Raw genomic sequence first — 17,024 nt, 5'->3', positions numbered from 1 at the left:
CATTATTTGAATCTTTTCTCTTGGAAAGTTATAGGTTTTCAACCATATGATTCCAGTGGTTGCGCTTTCATTTCGATTCACCTCCATTTCTGCTGGTTATCACCTTTTTTTCAGATTACCTATGAATTTGTGTCCGAAAATGTATTTATTGGTACTGTTACGATGAACCATAGCCATCATCCCCGGAGTTACCTTTTTTCTTTTAACCCCACTTTTAGACTTTCGGTTACTATGAGCTGTAGATCTCTCACTACTAGGTTGCAGCTAGTGCTGCAACCATGACTTAACCAATTAATATTTAAGTTTTTATTTGAGACAATGTACTAGAGTTTTAAAGATTGCCTCCTTTAACCTTAAAGCCTGTAGCTTCTTGCTTAAATTTTATTATTAACGCGAAAAAGATTCCAAAAAATGCTCTCGTTTACGCGTTTAAATCTTAGAAACAAAAGGTAATAATAAATTAAACAGAAGGAGGTCTTTGAGGTTTCTTCAAAAAGGCAGAATAATAATTTAAAATTACTAGCGACTCCGACTTTGTAGCGTAAGCCCAGCAGAATTAAAAGGTGAACTTTTGTGGGTATCCAGTAGCCCAGAGCCAAAAATATAACATGAAAAGCCGCATACCAAGCAATAGCCCTTCTCCCAACATAGAGTGACACATTTAAACAACCTTAGGATTTTATTGGATGACGTTAGATGCCGGTAATTGTATTGTCTTAGAGAGCAGCATTAGCTGCTACACATAAGTTTTCCATACTATCCAACAACAAAGAGAAGTACAGATAAAAACAGGAATTCTATGTAGAACTGACTAAAACGTTTTAAACATCAACGAGCATATTTCTTAATATTGTCTTAACTTCGGGAACTCATTGACAATCTTGTATTCAACGTAATATCTTATTAATATTTGTACTCAATGAAACTGCAGACAAATGTTCTGCGCTTCTAGTATCTAAAGAACCAGCCTGCCAAAGGACTTTAGCCGCTTCAAATTAAGAAACTACGTAGTTCTTATTGATTCATCGGAAATGTATAGCTGAAAGCAATTAATATAGGCCTTCGAAAGATGTTGATGGGGGCATAAACTTTTGATATATCTTCGATTTATCAGTTACGAAGTACCAAGTGCTTCAAAATAAAAACATTTCGTGCCGCCCCCTGCCAAGATCTTAGGGCTATGCATACCCGATAACCACAATTTTTCTTTTCGTTGTTTCAAAATTATGAATTTTTTTTAAGGAATTGTCGCATTTTCGCCAGCGTTGTCGCGCTGAAACGTTAAAATAAATCGACAAAACTATTTATCTAAATTTGAAACGTTTTTCTTTTGTAAAAATTCAAACACTAACAACCTGTTAATTCCCAAAGACAACTGCACCTTCAAAGGAAAGCTAGTTCTTCTTGGGCTCTTTGGTGCATTGTGTTTCAGCTTATATTTTGGTGAATTTTCACTCAAGCTTTTTTTTTTTTAATCCGGAGCCTGCAACGACAAAAGAACTTTAACTACATATGGATCTCTTTTTCATTATAAACTGGGTTTTCACCCTTTCCTTATCATTAAAGATACATGTGGTTGCGCAAGTTTCCAAATAATCAATTCAAAAAATCAGATTTTATTTTCACTATCCTTGGTATTTTATAGGCAGAAGTCCTTTCCCCACGATATTTGACCGATTAGTCCAATTCCAAATTTTGAATCTATTTTAAATATATGTACACAAGAATAACAATTCAAATATCAAAAGAACCCGATTGACTTCCTGTCCTTTGTTCTGTTTGGTCACTTGGTTTAATAATGAATCTGTCGAGCCTTCACTTGAGGAATTCAAGATGGAACAATCTCCTCGGAAATACCGATCTACATGGATATGCAGGGGTACACAAAGCTGGTTTTCAAGTACTCTTAGCTAGGCAGTGATAAAAAAAAGTTCTTGCAAACTCTGTGATCATATTATGACTTTTAAAGACTAGCTTCTGAAATAATATATAAACTGTTATTTAATTACAATAAATTATTTGCTTTTAATTCTAGGCTAAAGGCAGTGAGACAAAACAAGAAGATGAAAAGCCAAATTGGCGCAAGAAGCATGAGAATTTTCTAGAAACAATTCGGGCAGCAAAAAAGATGCAGAAACACCTAGCAGCCGGTGGAAAAATATCTGATTTGCCCCCACCTCCACCATCTGATACATCAGATTACGTAACTTGTCCTCACTGTGAAAGAAGGTTTAGTCAAGGTGCTGCGGACAGACATATTCCAAAATGTGAAAACATCAAGTCAAACAAGAAGAAAAAGTAACTATTGAAAAAAATGTTTATGAATATACAAGAAATAAATGTGATTTTTCATTTCCGGCAATCAAATTCTACCAGTGAATCTTTCGGACCTTCTATGTGAACTTGCTACTACGTAACTATTGTTAATACCAGTGCTTTAGAAGTTTCTTATTATTTTTTTTCCGTTTCAATAAACTCACTGATACTCAAATTGTCAAACAGTTTCGTGGTAGCGAACTGTTAGTAAGGAGCGACCCGGCTCAATAGTAACCCAAACTCTAAAAAACTGAATTTTGATACCAATAGATATATCAAAAGAATTGGATTATTATGCTGATTTCAAATATGTATGATTAAAGTTCATTAGCTTTAGTCTTACGCATAAAGAGTTACGAGCCTGAGAAAATTTTCCTGATTTTCAAAAAAAGGGGGAAACAGCCCCTAAAAATCAAGTGATATCAACGAAAATCACACCATCAGATTCAGCGTATCAGCGAACCATACTGTATAGGTTTCAAGCTCCTATCAGCAAAAATGTGGAATTTTGTATTTTTTCCAGAAGAAAGATCACGGATGCGTGTTTATTTGTTGTTTTTTTTCCCCAGAGCGTGATCGCATCGACCCAGTTACCCTAGAACTTCGAGAGAAGGTTCATTCGAACGGAAATCAAAAGTTCTGGTGCCCTTTCTAAGTGACCAAAAATTGGAGGGCAATTAGGCCCCCTCCCCCGCCCCTTTTTTCCCAAAATCGTCCGATCAAAATTTTGAGATAGCCAAGTTCACCATAGTTGAGAAGCCCCATAACTATACCTTTGGGTATAACATGACCCCCCTCCCTTACAACCCCAGGGGAAAGGTCTTTAAGTTATGAAATTTGCCCATTGTTTGCGCATAGTATTTGTTATTGGAATTTAGGCATACATTTTCGGGTGGGCGGGACAAATTTTCTGCTGGGTGTTTTTCCAAGGTGGAATTTTCCATGGGGAGGGAAGTTTCCAGGGAGTGAACTTGTCAGGGGAAATTACAAACTGAGGGAATTTGCCAGAATTCTTATACAAAGTTCTTCTCATATGTCTTGCTTTCTCTTTTCCGCCTAAATTTTACGCGCGAAGTGGTTAAGAGTAATTGTCTGGGGTAAATTTTCACCGGGATTGAATTGTCTAGAGGATTTTTCCGTGGGAGGGGGGTTTCTCCGTGAAGATAGGGCCAGATTTCATGGCATTATTTAAAAAACGATCAGAAATTAAATAAAAAATCATTTTTTTCAACTGAAAGTAAGGAGCAACATTAAAACTCAAAACGAATAGAAATTATTACGCATATAAAAGGGGTTGCCCCTTCTTCAACGCCTCGGTTTTACGCTAATGTTTGAATATTTTCCCGATTCTTTCATAGTGACTCCTGAAACACAACTGGGTCATTTAATAAGATCAAAAAGATTTGTATTTTAAAGTAATGAAATACTTCAGCGCAAGGAGCGAGGTGTTGAGTAGTAGCCAACCCCATTTATATACGTAATAATATTTAGTCGTTTTAAGTTGTAATGTTGCTCTTTATTTTCAGTTGAAAAAACTTGTTTTTCTTTACTTAATAATAAGTTAGAATGGTCATTACATGCGTCTTTATTTCTAATAAGACTTAACTCAGATATCGATTGAGGAGGACAATGAAGGTTAAGGCCCGTCCCCCAAGGTTCTAAAATGTGTAAAGTACGTGAAAAAACTAGTTAACAATAATGGAAAGTTCCTGATAAGTTCCTAATAAAATGAATAAAAGCGGTTCAATGAATGTTTAGAAGACCTAAGAATATAATAATACCCTGATGAATATTTCCGCCCTAGTAAAGCTATCTAGAGAAATTGAAGAGTAATTAAACTTAGTTCTGTTTACCCGAATGATGAGCACATTTTATACATTGAATACAGAGCACTATATTAGGAGGTCAAATGCAGTTACTTTCAAATTATAGGTATCTCAACGTGAAAGACATATCTACTCCAAATGCAGATTTTTTTAAAAAACATTTTTTTTTTTTTAATTAGAGGGAAATAAGATATCTAGCAGAGACTGCATTATAACCTGTACTATACTGGGACGGAAACAACATCATAACTAGGAATAAAAATATCTTTGTAGCCAAAATAAATTTGCTTAACCAACTACTACTACTACTGCTATTAACAACTCACTGCAGCACCAAGACACCTGAGGCCAACACAGCTGCGCGCACTCCCCCTTCTTCCCAATTTATCCAAAGCTTCCCTCTGTGCACCTCCCAAGAAGTTAAAATTTCCTTTAAATCCTTTCTTACGAACTCTTCCTGCCCCATTCGGGGACGAACCGCATTTCGCCTGGCCCTAAATGGATGACCGAAAAGGACGATCTTTGGCAATCTGTCATCCTTCATCCCAAAACAGGTCCAAGCCATCTCAACTTTTCTCTTTTTACAGACCTAGAAAGCTTTTCAATTACAATATAAAGATTAAAGATTTCAATTACAAAAACAAATAAAGATTTCTCAATTATAGTATTCCTTATTTGTGTTAACAAATTGAAGGAGGCTTGTGATTTTCCATGTATTTTACCACATCTTCGTGAAAATGTTACTGCTATCAGTTTAACTATCAGTTCAATTCAATCAAAACAATGATTTTTTGGACATTTGAAAGTAAAAAAAAGACTTATTTTATCGAGTAGTTCGAGACAACCCTAAAAGGTAAAAAATAATAAGGGTCCAGGTGCTGATAATGTGGTAAATGAGTTTTAGAGATTCGGTGGTTGTAAAAATAGAGATAGATTAGTCATTATTAAGTGATTTCTGAAAAAGGAGAAATACCAAGTGATCCTAGGAAAATTTTCATTAAATGTCTTTGTATGAAAGCGGCCTAAATGTGTCGCAATTACAGAGTCAATAGCTTGATCTGGATAACAGGCAGATTACTTGGCATGATGTTGCTTAATAGACTAAGATAAACCCTAAATAAAAATTTGGGACAAGAACAGCGTAGTTTCAGGATGAACAGAGCTTGCGTCAACCAAATTTTCACTGTTAAAATGATAATTGAGAAGAGTCTAAATCGCTTCAGTTCTCAGTTTTGTAGATTATAAACAGACATTTGGGATTCACCTAATAGAAAGGTTTTAGTGAATGTCCTGTCCTTGAATGGTATACCGGATAAGTACATTAAATTGATTAGCGTTATATACGAGAATAATATTGATGCGGTTAAAGTAGGAAGTGAGGTTAGCATTTGGTTTGGTGTGGAATCAGGAGTAAAACAGGGTTTTGTCCAGTGATGTCATTTCATTCTGAACAAAGGGGTGCTGGGCAACCTCTATGGACTTCTTGAAGTGGCCACATGATTTCTACAAGTCGGCGACACCTCGCAAGAAGCATTTTGTCAGTATCTTACAATTCATCACAAACAACAATCATTACAGACTTAACAGCCTTAATAACCATTATAGGTTTTATATTTGGAATCCCCAATAATGGGAGATATTTACGGAATTCCAAATGCTTTATTAAACACAAAAGCTAAAAACTGAGTAAACGAACAATTCTAAAATTGGTACTCTGTATAATGACTCCAGTTAACAATTATAAATCATTCACCCTAGACACAATAAATTAAATTTGATCATGACCAAGCCCAAAATATTTTTTCTAGAAAAGAATTTTTTTGGGTGAAAAGAAAAGGCGCCTAAAAAGCAGTTTCATGAAACGGATGTTTGAGCAAGAGGAGCAGCGACACTATCTCATCTCTCATCGATATGGCCCACATCTCCCCAAATCAAACCCATAGTCTTCCAACTTCTTCTTCCCGTTCTTCGGAAATAATACCTTTTACCAATAGTAACAGTTCATTGTGCAGATCTACCGGTGTCTTATCGGCATCTATAACTATCCATGACCAATCAATTAGCTTTTCGTAATTACTGTGCACTCTCTTTTGCATTTCTTCTGTTTCATACCGTTCTCCTCCATATCCTCCGCGTTTCCTCTGGACCTCTTCTTTCAAATCTAAAAATATGACTCTATCTGGTTTAGGTAGTCCAATTTCAGGTTTTTTGCACCATTCCATGTCCATACCCTAGAATAAAATTTGTTTATCTCGGTTTTTATTACATTTTCGTGTCTGTTTGTATGCGTCGAATGTTGGCAATTTTATAGCTGGTAATAGACCAGAGCTGCATCTTGTTTTGTTTCATTGCATGGCTGATAGCCAAATTATGTTTAAATCAATTACCAAATAATCCAGTTCTCAGCGGGGTTTAATCAATCCTATTCTATGTAGAGGCACCTTGATTGGTAAAAATTCTGATACTATTTGACCATATCCTTCTTAAAAAGGAAAACAAAGGCTCCTTAAATGGTTAGAAAAAAAGAATCAGTTAACGAAATTTGCACTAGTCAGTTAGAAAACCAAAGCCAATTTTCGCTTTCTGTAGTGGGAGCTCCAGCGTTTACGTGGAATAATTCAATTCAACAAAACTTACGTAACTGACAACTTTAAAAACTTTTAAAATATCCATGCAATAAAAAAAAAAGAAAAAAGTTTTAGAATGGCACACTTGCAACTACGGCCTTTCTTTTCTATTTTTTTGCATCGGGTTTCACAGTGCCATCTCTAGTCCTGGCAAATATAAATTTTTAACTTTAAATATTTATTGTATCAAAGAATTCGTGGTAAAGATCTCTAAGTAAGGAGTGACCTGTCCCAATAGTAACCGAAGCTCTAAAAAACGGAATTTTGATAACAATTGATACATCAAAACAATTGGTTTTTTATGCTGATTCAAAATATATAAAACTTATTAATTTTAGCTTTACACACCAATAGCTTTTAGTACAGTTTTTAGTACTTTAAAAAAGTTTCTTATTCCTATTAAACAGCCTTTGTGTTTCAGGAGTCGTTGGTAAGAACTTGAGATACAAAGTCAAACTTAAGCGTAAAAAGCAAGGGGTTGAGGAGGAGGCGGCCCCCCTCACATACTGAATATTTACGTTCGTTTTTAGTTTCAATGTTGCTCTTTACTTTAAGAAGAATCAACTTTTTTTTTTAATTTAATCTTCTCTCAAAGTAACTAAGAGAAGGGTCTTTTGAGACAACCTCTGCTTGAAGGTCGAACAGTTTTTCGAACACCTGCCGGGGAATTTCCTGCAATACCCCCTCTATATAACATAGATTCGGTTTAATATCTTACACATAAGTGGGCTTGAAATGGATCACATAAATCACAGAAACAAAATCAGCCATGAAAAAAAAGACGTGGTTAAAAGTGAATTGCTACTTTCTAAACACTCAAAGTTTAACAAAGTTCCTAATAACAATACCGTTTATTTCATCTTTTACATGGGGATAGCGTTTGTATTTCAACTTATATTCGAAACACTAATATGGCAGTTGACAATCAAGCGGTAATCAAAACTATCATAACAAGGACGCTCGAGAAAGGGTGAAAAGACAAAATCGATGATGGGCATATATAGCCAAAGGACTACTACGTTAGCATAAAAATAATTATTAGCTTCTAAAGATTTCCGATTCCCTTGGTTTTTCCAAACTGAAGACTCATTTGTAAAATGAGTATTTTCACATTATCTGTTAAAATTTAATTATTTTAGGCTTTTCTAATTAACGCAAGGGATCGCAACATGGTAAAGACAAAGTTGGACAATTCCAAGCAGAGGGAATGCCCGGAAAACTTATCGGTATAAATTTCCCACGGCCTTTCATATGATTAAACAGTTTTTTTCGTTCAAATGAAAGTAAAGAACAAAGCTAAACTCAAATTGAACAGATAAACCCATGAATGTGATGAATGTGACATAGGCTACTACCCTCTACTACCCTAAAGTATAACTTTAATGGAACAATACTGCACATTTTCAAACATTTTCGTTTTTATCACAATGCTTTGAGATACTTCATATTTAATTACTATGATGTGGGATGGTTTTAAACTTACAGTTTTCTTTCATGTGAAAAAAGTTGACTTTTTAAATTTTAGTTTATGTCCCCTTTTTTGTTTAAGCTTTTTGATTGTAATAAACTCATTAATTAACTCCTAATTTTTGGTTGATAGCTTAAGAGCCCCGATTGGTCAAATTTTCTTGGGCGATACAAAATGGCCAAAAATGACACTAAGCTGTGGCACTGTCTCTTTGGTTTTTTAGAGAGTGCACTAAATTTTTCACCCAACTGAGTCCTCTCCCAATATCCTGCAGCCCCAATTTTGATATGATCGCCCAAAAAAACGCACCTGTGGTAACCTTTTTCCAGAAAAATACAAAAGTTTATATTTTTGCAGATTTACGCGGCGTGATTAGAAAGTTTTAAAACTGGGCTTGCAATTTAAAAAAATGTGCTTACACTCTTTTGTGCCGAATCTCGTTCAAAGTTGTCAATTCTATATATATTTACACTATAAATATTTCCATTTTTATAAATATTCCTGAAACTTGTCTTCTGTAGTGGTGCACAAAACCCTCTTGGTGGTATTTGGTTGGATGCCGTGTATTGGATCAAATCCTTCCCCCGTCAATCCTGGAAATACCGATAATTACTGGCTCGACAACGCACAATGCCCGGGTACGTTCCATCCACTTTACAACACCCCCTCTCCCTCTTAGCTACACCCATGACTGGGTATCATGATTTTAACCAATTGAATCCTGGATCTTTCACCCACGCAAGTGAACATTCATTAAACAGAAACCGGATGGTTTATTGTATTCTTTTTACTTGTTTTGGTAGAAGATTGTACGTTCCTGAAGTCGGCATATATTTAGAACATTGCTGCACCAGGTGTGTATTGACAAGTACTGACAAGAATGATACTTTGACTAATCTCTGCTGCTCTCTCCACCATGGTCAGACTTAGCTGGTGGCTCAACCCCAAATGACTGAATAAGCAAAATTACATGAGGAAATCTGGTTTTATCTTCTGGACAAGTTGCGCATAAAAAAAATATATTGGCCGATAATCGATATTTCTTTCCCGATACCCGATAATGAAACTAACCCTCACATCGGCCCGATAACATCGGTCAACCAATATATCGGCTGGATTCCAGTCTACAGTGGTTCTTCATGTGGTCAAATACTGATTGACCTTCAGCCTTTTTTACATATTTAAACCAGAAAAATATGTTTGACCGGGCCAGAGATTTATCCCCAAAAGCTGTTTTACGATTTTTAAGTACCCGAAGAGAATTTCCCAGTTTTAAAACCAAATTTTACACATATGTGTTGTTCATTTTTTTTATTCATTTTGCACAATTAATAATCCGCCACAACACACACGCGCGTAATTTTTCTAAAACATCACTACCCTTTTTGCAGGGTGGCCCCTCTTTTCTAAAAGTCAAGTATATTTTGTTTTATTTAAGTAACTTTTGGTAAGTGATTTTAAACATGATAGATTTAACCCATTTAGAATCGTCATACAAAACAGATCCTTTGATCTACATACTGTTTTCAAAGTTCTGCTTTTTTAGGGTTTTAGTTGCTATTGACCAAGATCACTTTTTTACTTGCTGATTATAACCCTAAATTCTTCGACTAAATCCATTGGTTTGATATGTTCGACAATCAAAATTTAGATGATTCAATAATTTAAATTTGGTAGAGATACCGAAACGTAAATTATTTTCCTTTCTCGCAGCCCGAGTAAAAATTTCTTTATAAAAGCATTTGATAGGGCTGTATTTTTACACTACTTCATTAACAAGAGTGTCCCTTGTGGGTCAATCCGATAGTCTGGGAGGGAGGATCCAAACAAATTAAAGATCATTTGTAACCGAAAATAACGATTATAGTCACCGATCGAGGAAAGGCTAAATAGCATTGTTTTTCGTTGTTGTTTTTTACAAATAAAATAAGGAACACTTGGGCCATTATTTGTTAAAAATACTTAAAGTAAAGTGCATTGGGACGGCACTAATAATTTGTGACGGTTGTTTGCACTGACTGCCAAAAATGGAGGGAATAGTGAACGGTGTATTTGGAAGAAAGTACGGACTCTCGAACTTGCGCATTAAATAGAAACGCCTATCATTCTGGGTTGTAACTTTTAGGGTAGAAAGAGCATTCTCCGACGTGATATGCTTCTGGTTCATATAATCTTGATCACCTATTTTTGAATCGCCTCGAGGTCTTCTTTAGACAGATGATATTACGCACTCTGGGGCCCCAAAAAGGTCACACATACACAAAAATATGACATACATGCGAGATATAAACAGTTTAAGCTGAGATTGGGAAACACCCAACCCTCACAAAGTAACAATGGCATCTCTGCAAAACTATACTTTTTCACCAGACCTGTACCCAAAAAACCGGATTAGCAGCTTTACTACAAAAGCATAACAAGTAACCCTTGTTAGTAAGTGAAATTCATTTTGAGCTCTTTAGACTCCTTTTCAGCAGACTATATAAATAGATTAGCCAAAAATATGCATACTACTACTACTACTAACAACTCACTGCAACACCAAGCCACCTGAGGCCAACAGCTAAGCACGCTCCTACTCCATCCCAAACTATTCAAAGCCTCCCACTTTACGCTCTCCCAGGAAGTTCCCATTTCTTTCAAATCTTTCTTTATGACAACCTCCCCCTCCCCAACCGCAAACGACCTACTTTCTGTTTAGCCCTAAACGGTTCGCTGAAAAGGACAATATTTGGCAATCTATCATCATTCATCCGCAGAACGTGCCCTAGCCATCTCAACCTCAACCTTTCTCTCATCATAGCCTTAGAAAGCGGGATTGAACCACACTTTTCATACAACCTACTATTTGAAATACGATCAGTCAGCCGGGTACCCAGAACAATCTGTAAGCAATTTCTCTAGAAAACATCTAGCAAATCTTCATCTACTTTCGGAGCGCCTATACTTGAGAGCCATACCTGACAACTGTCATCACTGTAGCTTCCAATATTATTATCTTAGTTTGCACACTTGTCTTCCTATTCTTCCAAACTTTTTTCAACTGTGCTCCCTGCTCCCACCGTCTTTACTAATAATACTACCCAGGTAAGTGAAGCTGTCAACCTGATCAATCTTTTCGTTACCAAACGTCACCTTTTCATATCGACTTGTTCCTAGCCTTAGTGACTTAGTCTTCTTAAAGTTTATTTTCAAACCTATTCTAGCACCCTGAACTCGCAAAACCTCTAAGATTTCACTCATTTTGCTCACACTTTCATCTAGGATGCTTAAATCGTCAGCATAATCTAAGCCCAGAAGAGTTTTTCATCCCCATTTGATTCCGTGGTTTCCCATTAGCCTACCTTTCCTGTGCTTCTTAAGACAAAATCCATCAAAATGATCCATATAAAGGGTGATAAAACACAACCCTGCTTAACTCCTGATTTAATATGAAACCAGCTGCTGACCTCATTTCCTACCTTAACTGCAGCAATCTATTCTCGTACATAGCACTAATCACTTTAATGTATTTGTCTGGTATTCCATACAAGAATTAACAAGGATAGGATCCTCGCTAAAGCTCTTCTATCAACAAAAGAACGCTTGTTCATAATCATTTAAACTTACGACCAAAGTTGTTTCATAACTAAGGCACTTCTCAATTATTAACCTAAGAGTGAAAATTTGATCGACGCATCCTCTACCTTTTCTAAAACCGCACTGTTATTCTCTTAAAACTTTGTCTACAGCATCTCTCAGTCTAAAAAATATCATATTACTAAGTAATTTACTACCTACAGAGACCAGACTAATGCCTTGATAATTGCCACACTCACTCTATCACCTTTCTCATACAGTGGTTTGATTAAGGTTTTTCTAAAATCGCTAGCTACTTCCCCCTTTTCAAAAAATTACATTCATAATCTTCAGTATCGAAATTAAGACAAACATACATAATAAATACGTAATACAGAATAAGTAAATATTTGTCAATTAGCACTTAGAAACAGAAGAAAATGTAAATGTTACTGGCTAACTTTTTGATTATTATTAGCTAGAGTTGTCCATTTAGGGAGTTTAGTCATAGAAATAATCAAGTACATTCAATTTATCAATGGCTTGAACAGCAAGTTAATCACTTAACTTGTTTGATTAAAAACGAAAAACCAATATAATTAGGACAAGTTTAGGTTAAGGCAATTTGTGAATTAACAAGAGAATAAGAAAAAAACCAGAAGCGAAAAAAAAATAAAAACAGAGAAAAAGATGAAAATGAAATAGGTTATTTATTCGGAAATATAACCTGTTTAGCTGCAGAAAAAGCAACACCGGAAAACGAGTAGCGGTCGATTATTACGTTCACACCACTTTTGAGTAGACTCAGAATATGCGACCTAAAACGAAAAAAAAAACAACTTATAATGGATTACACAAGGTTCGATTCATTACTAATTGGCACTTGGACTCTTTAGTTGACTTCATTACTAAATTCTCTTTTTTCTGTACAGAAATATAGAATCATACGCGCAAGATTTTGCAAGAAATAGTAGGCGTACTTTTTCAGTAATAAACGACTACCTTTATATTAATCACGCTACTGAAACGTCACAATTCTGGTTCGCACGTACACAGAAGAGGGAGAAGGCCCAAACTCTCTCCCCCTTACATCTTGAGATTGTTTTGCAAATAATGTCTTATATTTTCTATATATCTATTTCTGGTATTTCTTTTTTCATAGTTTTGTCCCTCCCAACTTAGCCAAAAATTAAGTGAAATTGATGTCCATGTTCCAATAACAGCATGCAAGAGTAAATAGACAATGAATTGACTAAAATAAAACATATATATCAAATAATAACCCTAAATAAACGGTATAACCTTATAGCAGTAAGTTTCTCTAAGGCATAAGTTGAACTTTAAACTCAGCTGCAGATAGGGGCAATGCTGGTTTTATTAACCCCCCCCCCCCCCACCTTCCCAGCGGCGTAGTAAGGAGGGCAAGAGGGCATCATTTCCCGGTGTTACTCACAAAAGGGCGCCAAATGTTCAGCAAAAAAGAAATTGTAAGTGAGCAACAATTGTGTATATTGTATATGTATGTTCTCGAAAACGGCTCAATATTTTTTCGGAAAAATTGGTACCTTGGGATATTTTAGCATAAAAAAACAATCTAGATAGGTCAGAAGTCTGAGAAAATTTGTTAAGAGCCTCAATTTTGGTTTTGCAAACGAAGTCATGTACTATGTTAGTACATCATATAAGCATTTCATATGACATCATATAAGCATTTTCTTATATGATGTCATGCATAGAATAAATAAGATTGTTGAGTTTCCAACGCAACAATTAGGCATATTTATATAATATAATGTCTGTTGGAAGGCCCAAAAAAACAAACGTGATAAACTGTGAAATTCGATTACATGGACCGTCAATTTTAAAAACACCAATATAGGCAGCTAAAGCTAAAGCTAAGACTAAATTATCTAAAGCAATTAAAATCCAAAAACGTGTCAAACATGAAAATGAAGATCGAAGGTACAGGCGGTTAGAAGACATGCGAAAACGACAATTAGAGTGTTAAAAATGAAAATGAAGAGCAAAGAAAAATGCAGTTAGAAGACATACGACACCGAGCAAGTGAGTGAGTCAAAAATTAAAATAAAGAGCAAAGATACACACGGTTAGAAGAAAAGCGGCGGCGTGTCAAAAGTTAAAATGAAAAGCAAAGACACACGCAATTAAAAGACATGCGACACCGAGCATGTGAGCAAGTCAAAAATGAAAATGCGGAGCAAAGACACGCGGTTAGAAGACATACGACACCGAGCATGTGCAATTCAAAAATAAAAATGAAGAGCAAAGACACACGCGGTTAGAAGACATGCGACACCAATCATGCGAGCGAATCAGTGAAAATCAACCTGGACAGCGAGAATCAAAACGTGTCAAAATTGAAAATGATAGCAATGATGATTGAGTTTGGGATTTTGACATGGATAAGGTCATCAATGCCTACCATGCCTTTGTTAGAAAAACAAAGGTTCGGCGATATGTATTTCATAGTAACGAAAGATAAACCGAGGTAAAACCAACGAAACAAATTGAAAATGATAGCGATGATGATTGGATTTTCGATTTTGACATGGATAAGGTCATCAATACCTACTGTACCTTTGAAAATCAAAAATACGGATCAAATAAGTCGTTGGAAGAAAAATAAGCTTTTGTCCCACCACCTGAACAATTAAAGACACACAGGTTTAGCGATATGTCTTCCATTATTATAAAAGAGAAACCGAGGCAAAAGTTAAAGGTCAAATAAAAAAAAATATGTAATTTTAGAAATGTACCACTTCATGACATCAATAAAAGGCTCAATTTTGTTTTCGTTTAGAAGACAAGCGACAGTGAGAATCTATATATAGAAGCCTGCCGCGTGCCTATATATATATATATATATATATATATATATATATATATATATATATATATATATATATATATATATATATATATATATATATATATATATATATATATATATATATATATATATATATATATATACATATATATATATATATATATATATATATATATATATATATATATATATATATATATATATATATATATATATATATATATATATATATATATATATATATATATATATATATATATATATATATATATATATATACATATATATATACATAGGCAGGTGTGCCTTGTTTGCCTCTTTTTTAAATTCTTGATCAGCATGCCTAAGACTCTAGGCAGGCATGCCTTTCCAAAAAATAACCTGACAAGTATGTGTCCAATTAGAGAGTCATTCATACTCCTGCCATTTACCCGTGCCCCAGACATTGAAACATTTGCCTCTCAGTTACTTGGAATATCTGTCTTGGCTTTTCTCTGTCTACAATTACCCAGCCCAGTCTTGATGCAACCTATGCAACCTATTGCCCAAAATACTTGATAACTTCAATTCAAAATCAACGGACTCTATATATATATATATATATATATATATATATATATATATATATATATATATATATATATATATATATATATATATATATACCTTTATATATATATATATATATATATATATATATATATATATATATATATATATAACTTTGTGAATTTTTTTTAATCAAAGTCTGCCTTAATTACATCCATCGTGTCATCTATTTAGTAGTATGGCAGAATACACGTGTCTTTCCGGAAACATCAGAAAATATTCTTATCACAGATTTTTGGTAAGAAGTTTTCTTCTTTTTTTTTTAGTAAGAAAGACAGCCTGATTTTCATTATAAAACTTCTGAACGGTTTATTGTGTGATAATTAGTGTCTTATTGTCTGAAGCTGTGTTCTTTTTGCTCTAGAACAGGGCTCAGTAATCAGTTTACATGGCCTTATCTGGCCGTGAGATCAGTTTATCTGGTAACACAAAACTGAACCTTTGTGAAAAGTTTCCTGCTTGGGCACTCTGGGACACATGTTCCTTAGCACTATGGGACACTTTTTGTCCATTATGTCCTAGGGTACCCTCATTTCTATGGTCAGGCGACTCCAGCCACTCCAAGTATCCTTTCCCGGCTGACCGTCTTTTTAACGTGGATGAGACGGACTTGTCGAATGTTCAACAGAAATGTCTGAAGGTCCTGAGCCTTAAAGCAGCTATGAGCAACTACGTCTCAGAAAAGAGGGAAATTATCACAATGGTCATAACTATCCATGTGATGGGGAGCTTTGTTCCTCCGTACTTTATCTTTGGAAAGACTTGCTTTGCGAAAAGGCTCTTTGATGGTGCCCCATCAGGAAAAAAGGCCGTTGCTAGTGCAAAGCTCGGAATGCACGGACGACAAAAACATATTCCTTGGCTATTTTGACCACCTAAAGAGGTTTATACCATGCTGCACTGATGCACTGAGCAGCAAGATCATCTGCTCATGGATAAACACGAGAATCACTTGAGCTACGAGTTTATTTATTTTACAAATGAAGTGGAGTTGCAAATACTTAGATTCCCTCGACACACGTCACATAAATTACAACCCCTTGATGTAACAGTCTATTCACCATTAAAAAGTTATTTCTACCAAGCTATTGAAGACTGGCTTAGAAACAACCCTGTGAAACCAGTGATAGAATACGAGATCTCTGAACTTCTTGCGGTTGCTTTCCCAAAAGCTTTCACGCCATCCAACATTGTGAGTGGCTTTCCTAAACTGAGAATTCATCCCTTCAATTCAGATGTCTGGCAAGAAAATGACTATGCCATCTTTGAAACGTATCATAAATCTCAACAGTCCAACGTCTGCGTCAGATGGTGAGCATGAATAGCATAGTTGTTAAGGTTAAGTCAGCAGCTCATCAGTGGAAGGATCACCAGGCATGTAGCAAATGTCTGGGACTCGATAGGTTGGCTTTGAAAAGACTTGCTTTGCGGAAAAGCTCTTTGATGATGCCCCACCAGGAAAAAAGACCGTTGATAGTGCAAAGCTCGGAAATGCACGGACGACAAAAAATATTCCTTGGCTATTTTGACCACCTAAAGAGGTTTATACCATGCTGCACTGAGCGGCAAGATCATCTGTTCATGGATAACCACGAGAATCACATGAACTACGAGTTTATTTATTTTACAAATGAAATGGGGTTGCAAATACTTAGATTCACTCGACACACGTCAAATAAATTACAGCCCCTTGATGTAACAGTCTATTCACCATTAAAAATTTATTTCTCCCAAGCTATTGAAAACTGGCTTAGAAACAACCTTGTGAA

The 17,024-nt window shown here is 35.4% G+C and overlaps 2 protein-coding genes across 3 annotated transcripts in view; one reads left to right on the top strand and one right to left on the bottom strand.

Annotated features, from left to right (window-relative positions):
• The window catches only part of LOC148950453 (uncharacterized), a 94,161-nt gene extending 91,593 nt beyond the window's left edge, over positions 1–2,568 (top strand). The window contains exon 8 of the mRNA XM_089091614.1: positions 2,036–2,568. Coding sequence (XP_088947740.1) covers positions 2,036–2,302 — 267 coding nt within the window. The 3' untranslated portion in view covers positions 2,303–2,568. The remainder of the gene's footprint in view (positions 1–2,035) is intronic.
• A 3,223-nt stretch (positions 2,569–5,791) lies between these two features.
• The window catches only part of LOC148950452 (thymidylate kinase), a 35,120-nt gene continuing 23,887 nt past the window's right edge, over positions 5,792–17,024 (bottom strand). For both annotated transcript variants that reach the window (XM_089091613.1, XM_089091612.1), the window contains exons 3-4: positions 12,523–12,613; positions 5,792–6,373 (exon numbers count right to left, since the gene is read on the bottom strand). In XM_089091613.1, coding sequence (XP_088947739.1) covers positions 6,074–6,373; positions 12,523–12,613 — 391 coding nt within the window. In that variant the 3' untranslated portion in view covers positions 5,792–6,073. The remainder of the gene's footprint in view (positions 6,374–12,522; positions 12,614–17,024) is intronic.

Source organism: Artemia sp. Qi Xiang Cuo, chromosome 7 (genome assembly GCF_049724085.1).
Source record: "Artemia sp. Qi Xiang Cuo chromosome 7, ASM4972408v1, whole genome shotgun sequence".
NCBI classification, from domain to species: domain Eukaryota; kingdom Metazoa; phylum Arthropoda; class Branchiopoda; order Anostraca; family Artemiidae; genus Artemia; species Artemia sp. Qi Xiang Cuo.
Note: the sequence above shows the minus strand (reverse complement) of the source record. Positions and strands in the feature narration are given on the sequence as shown.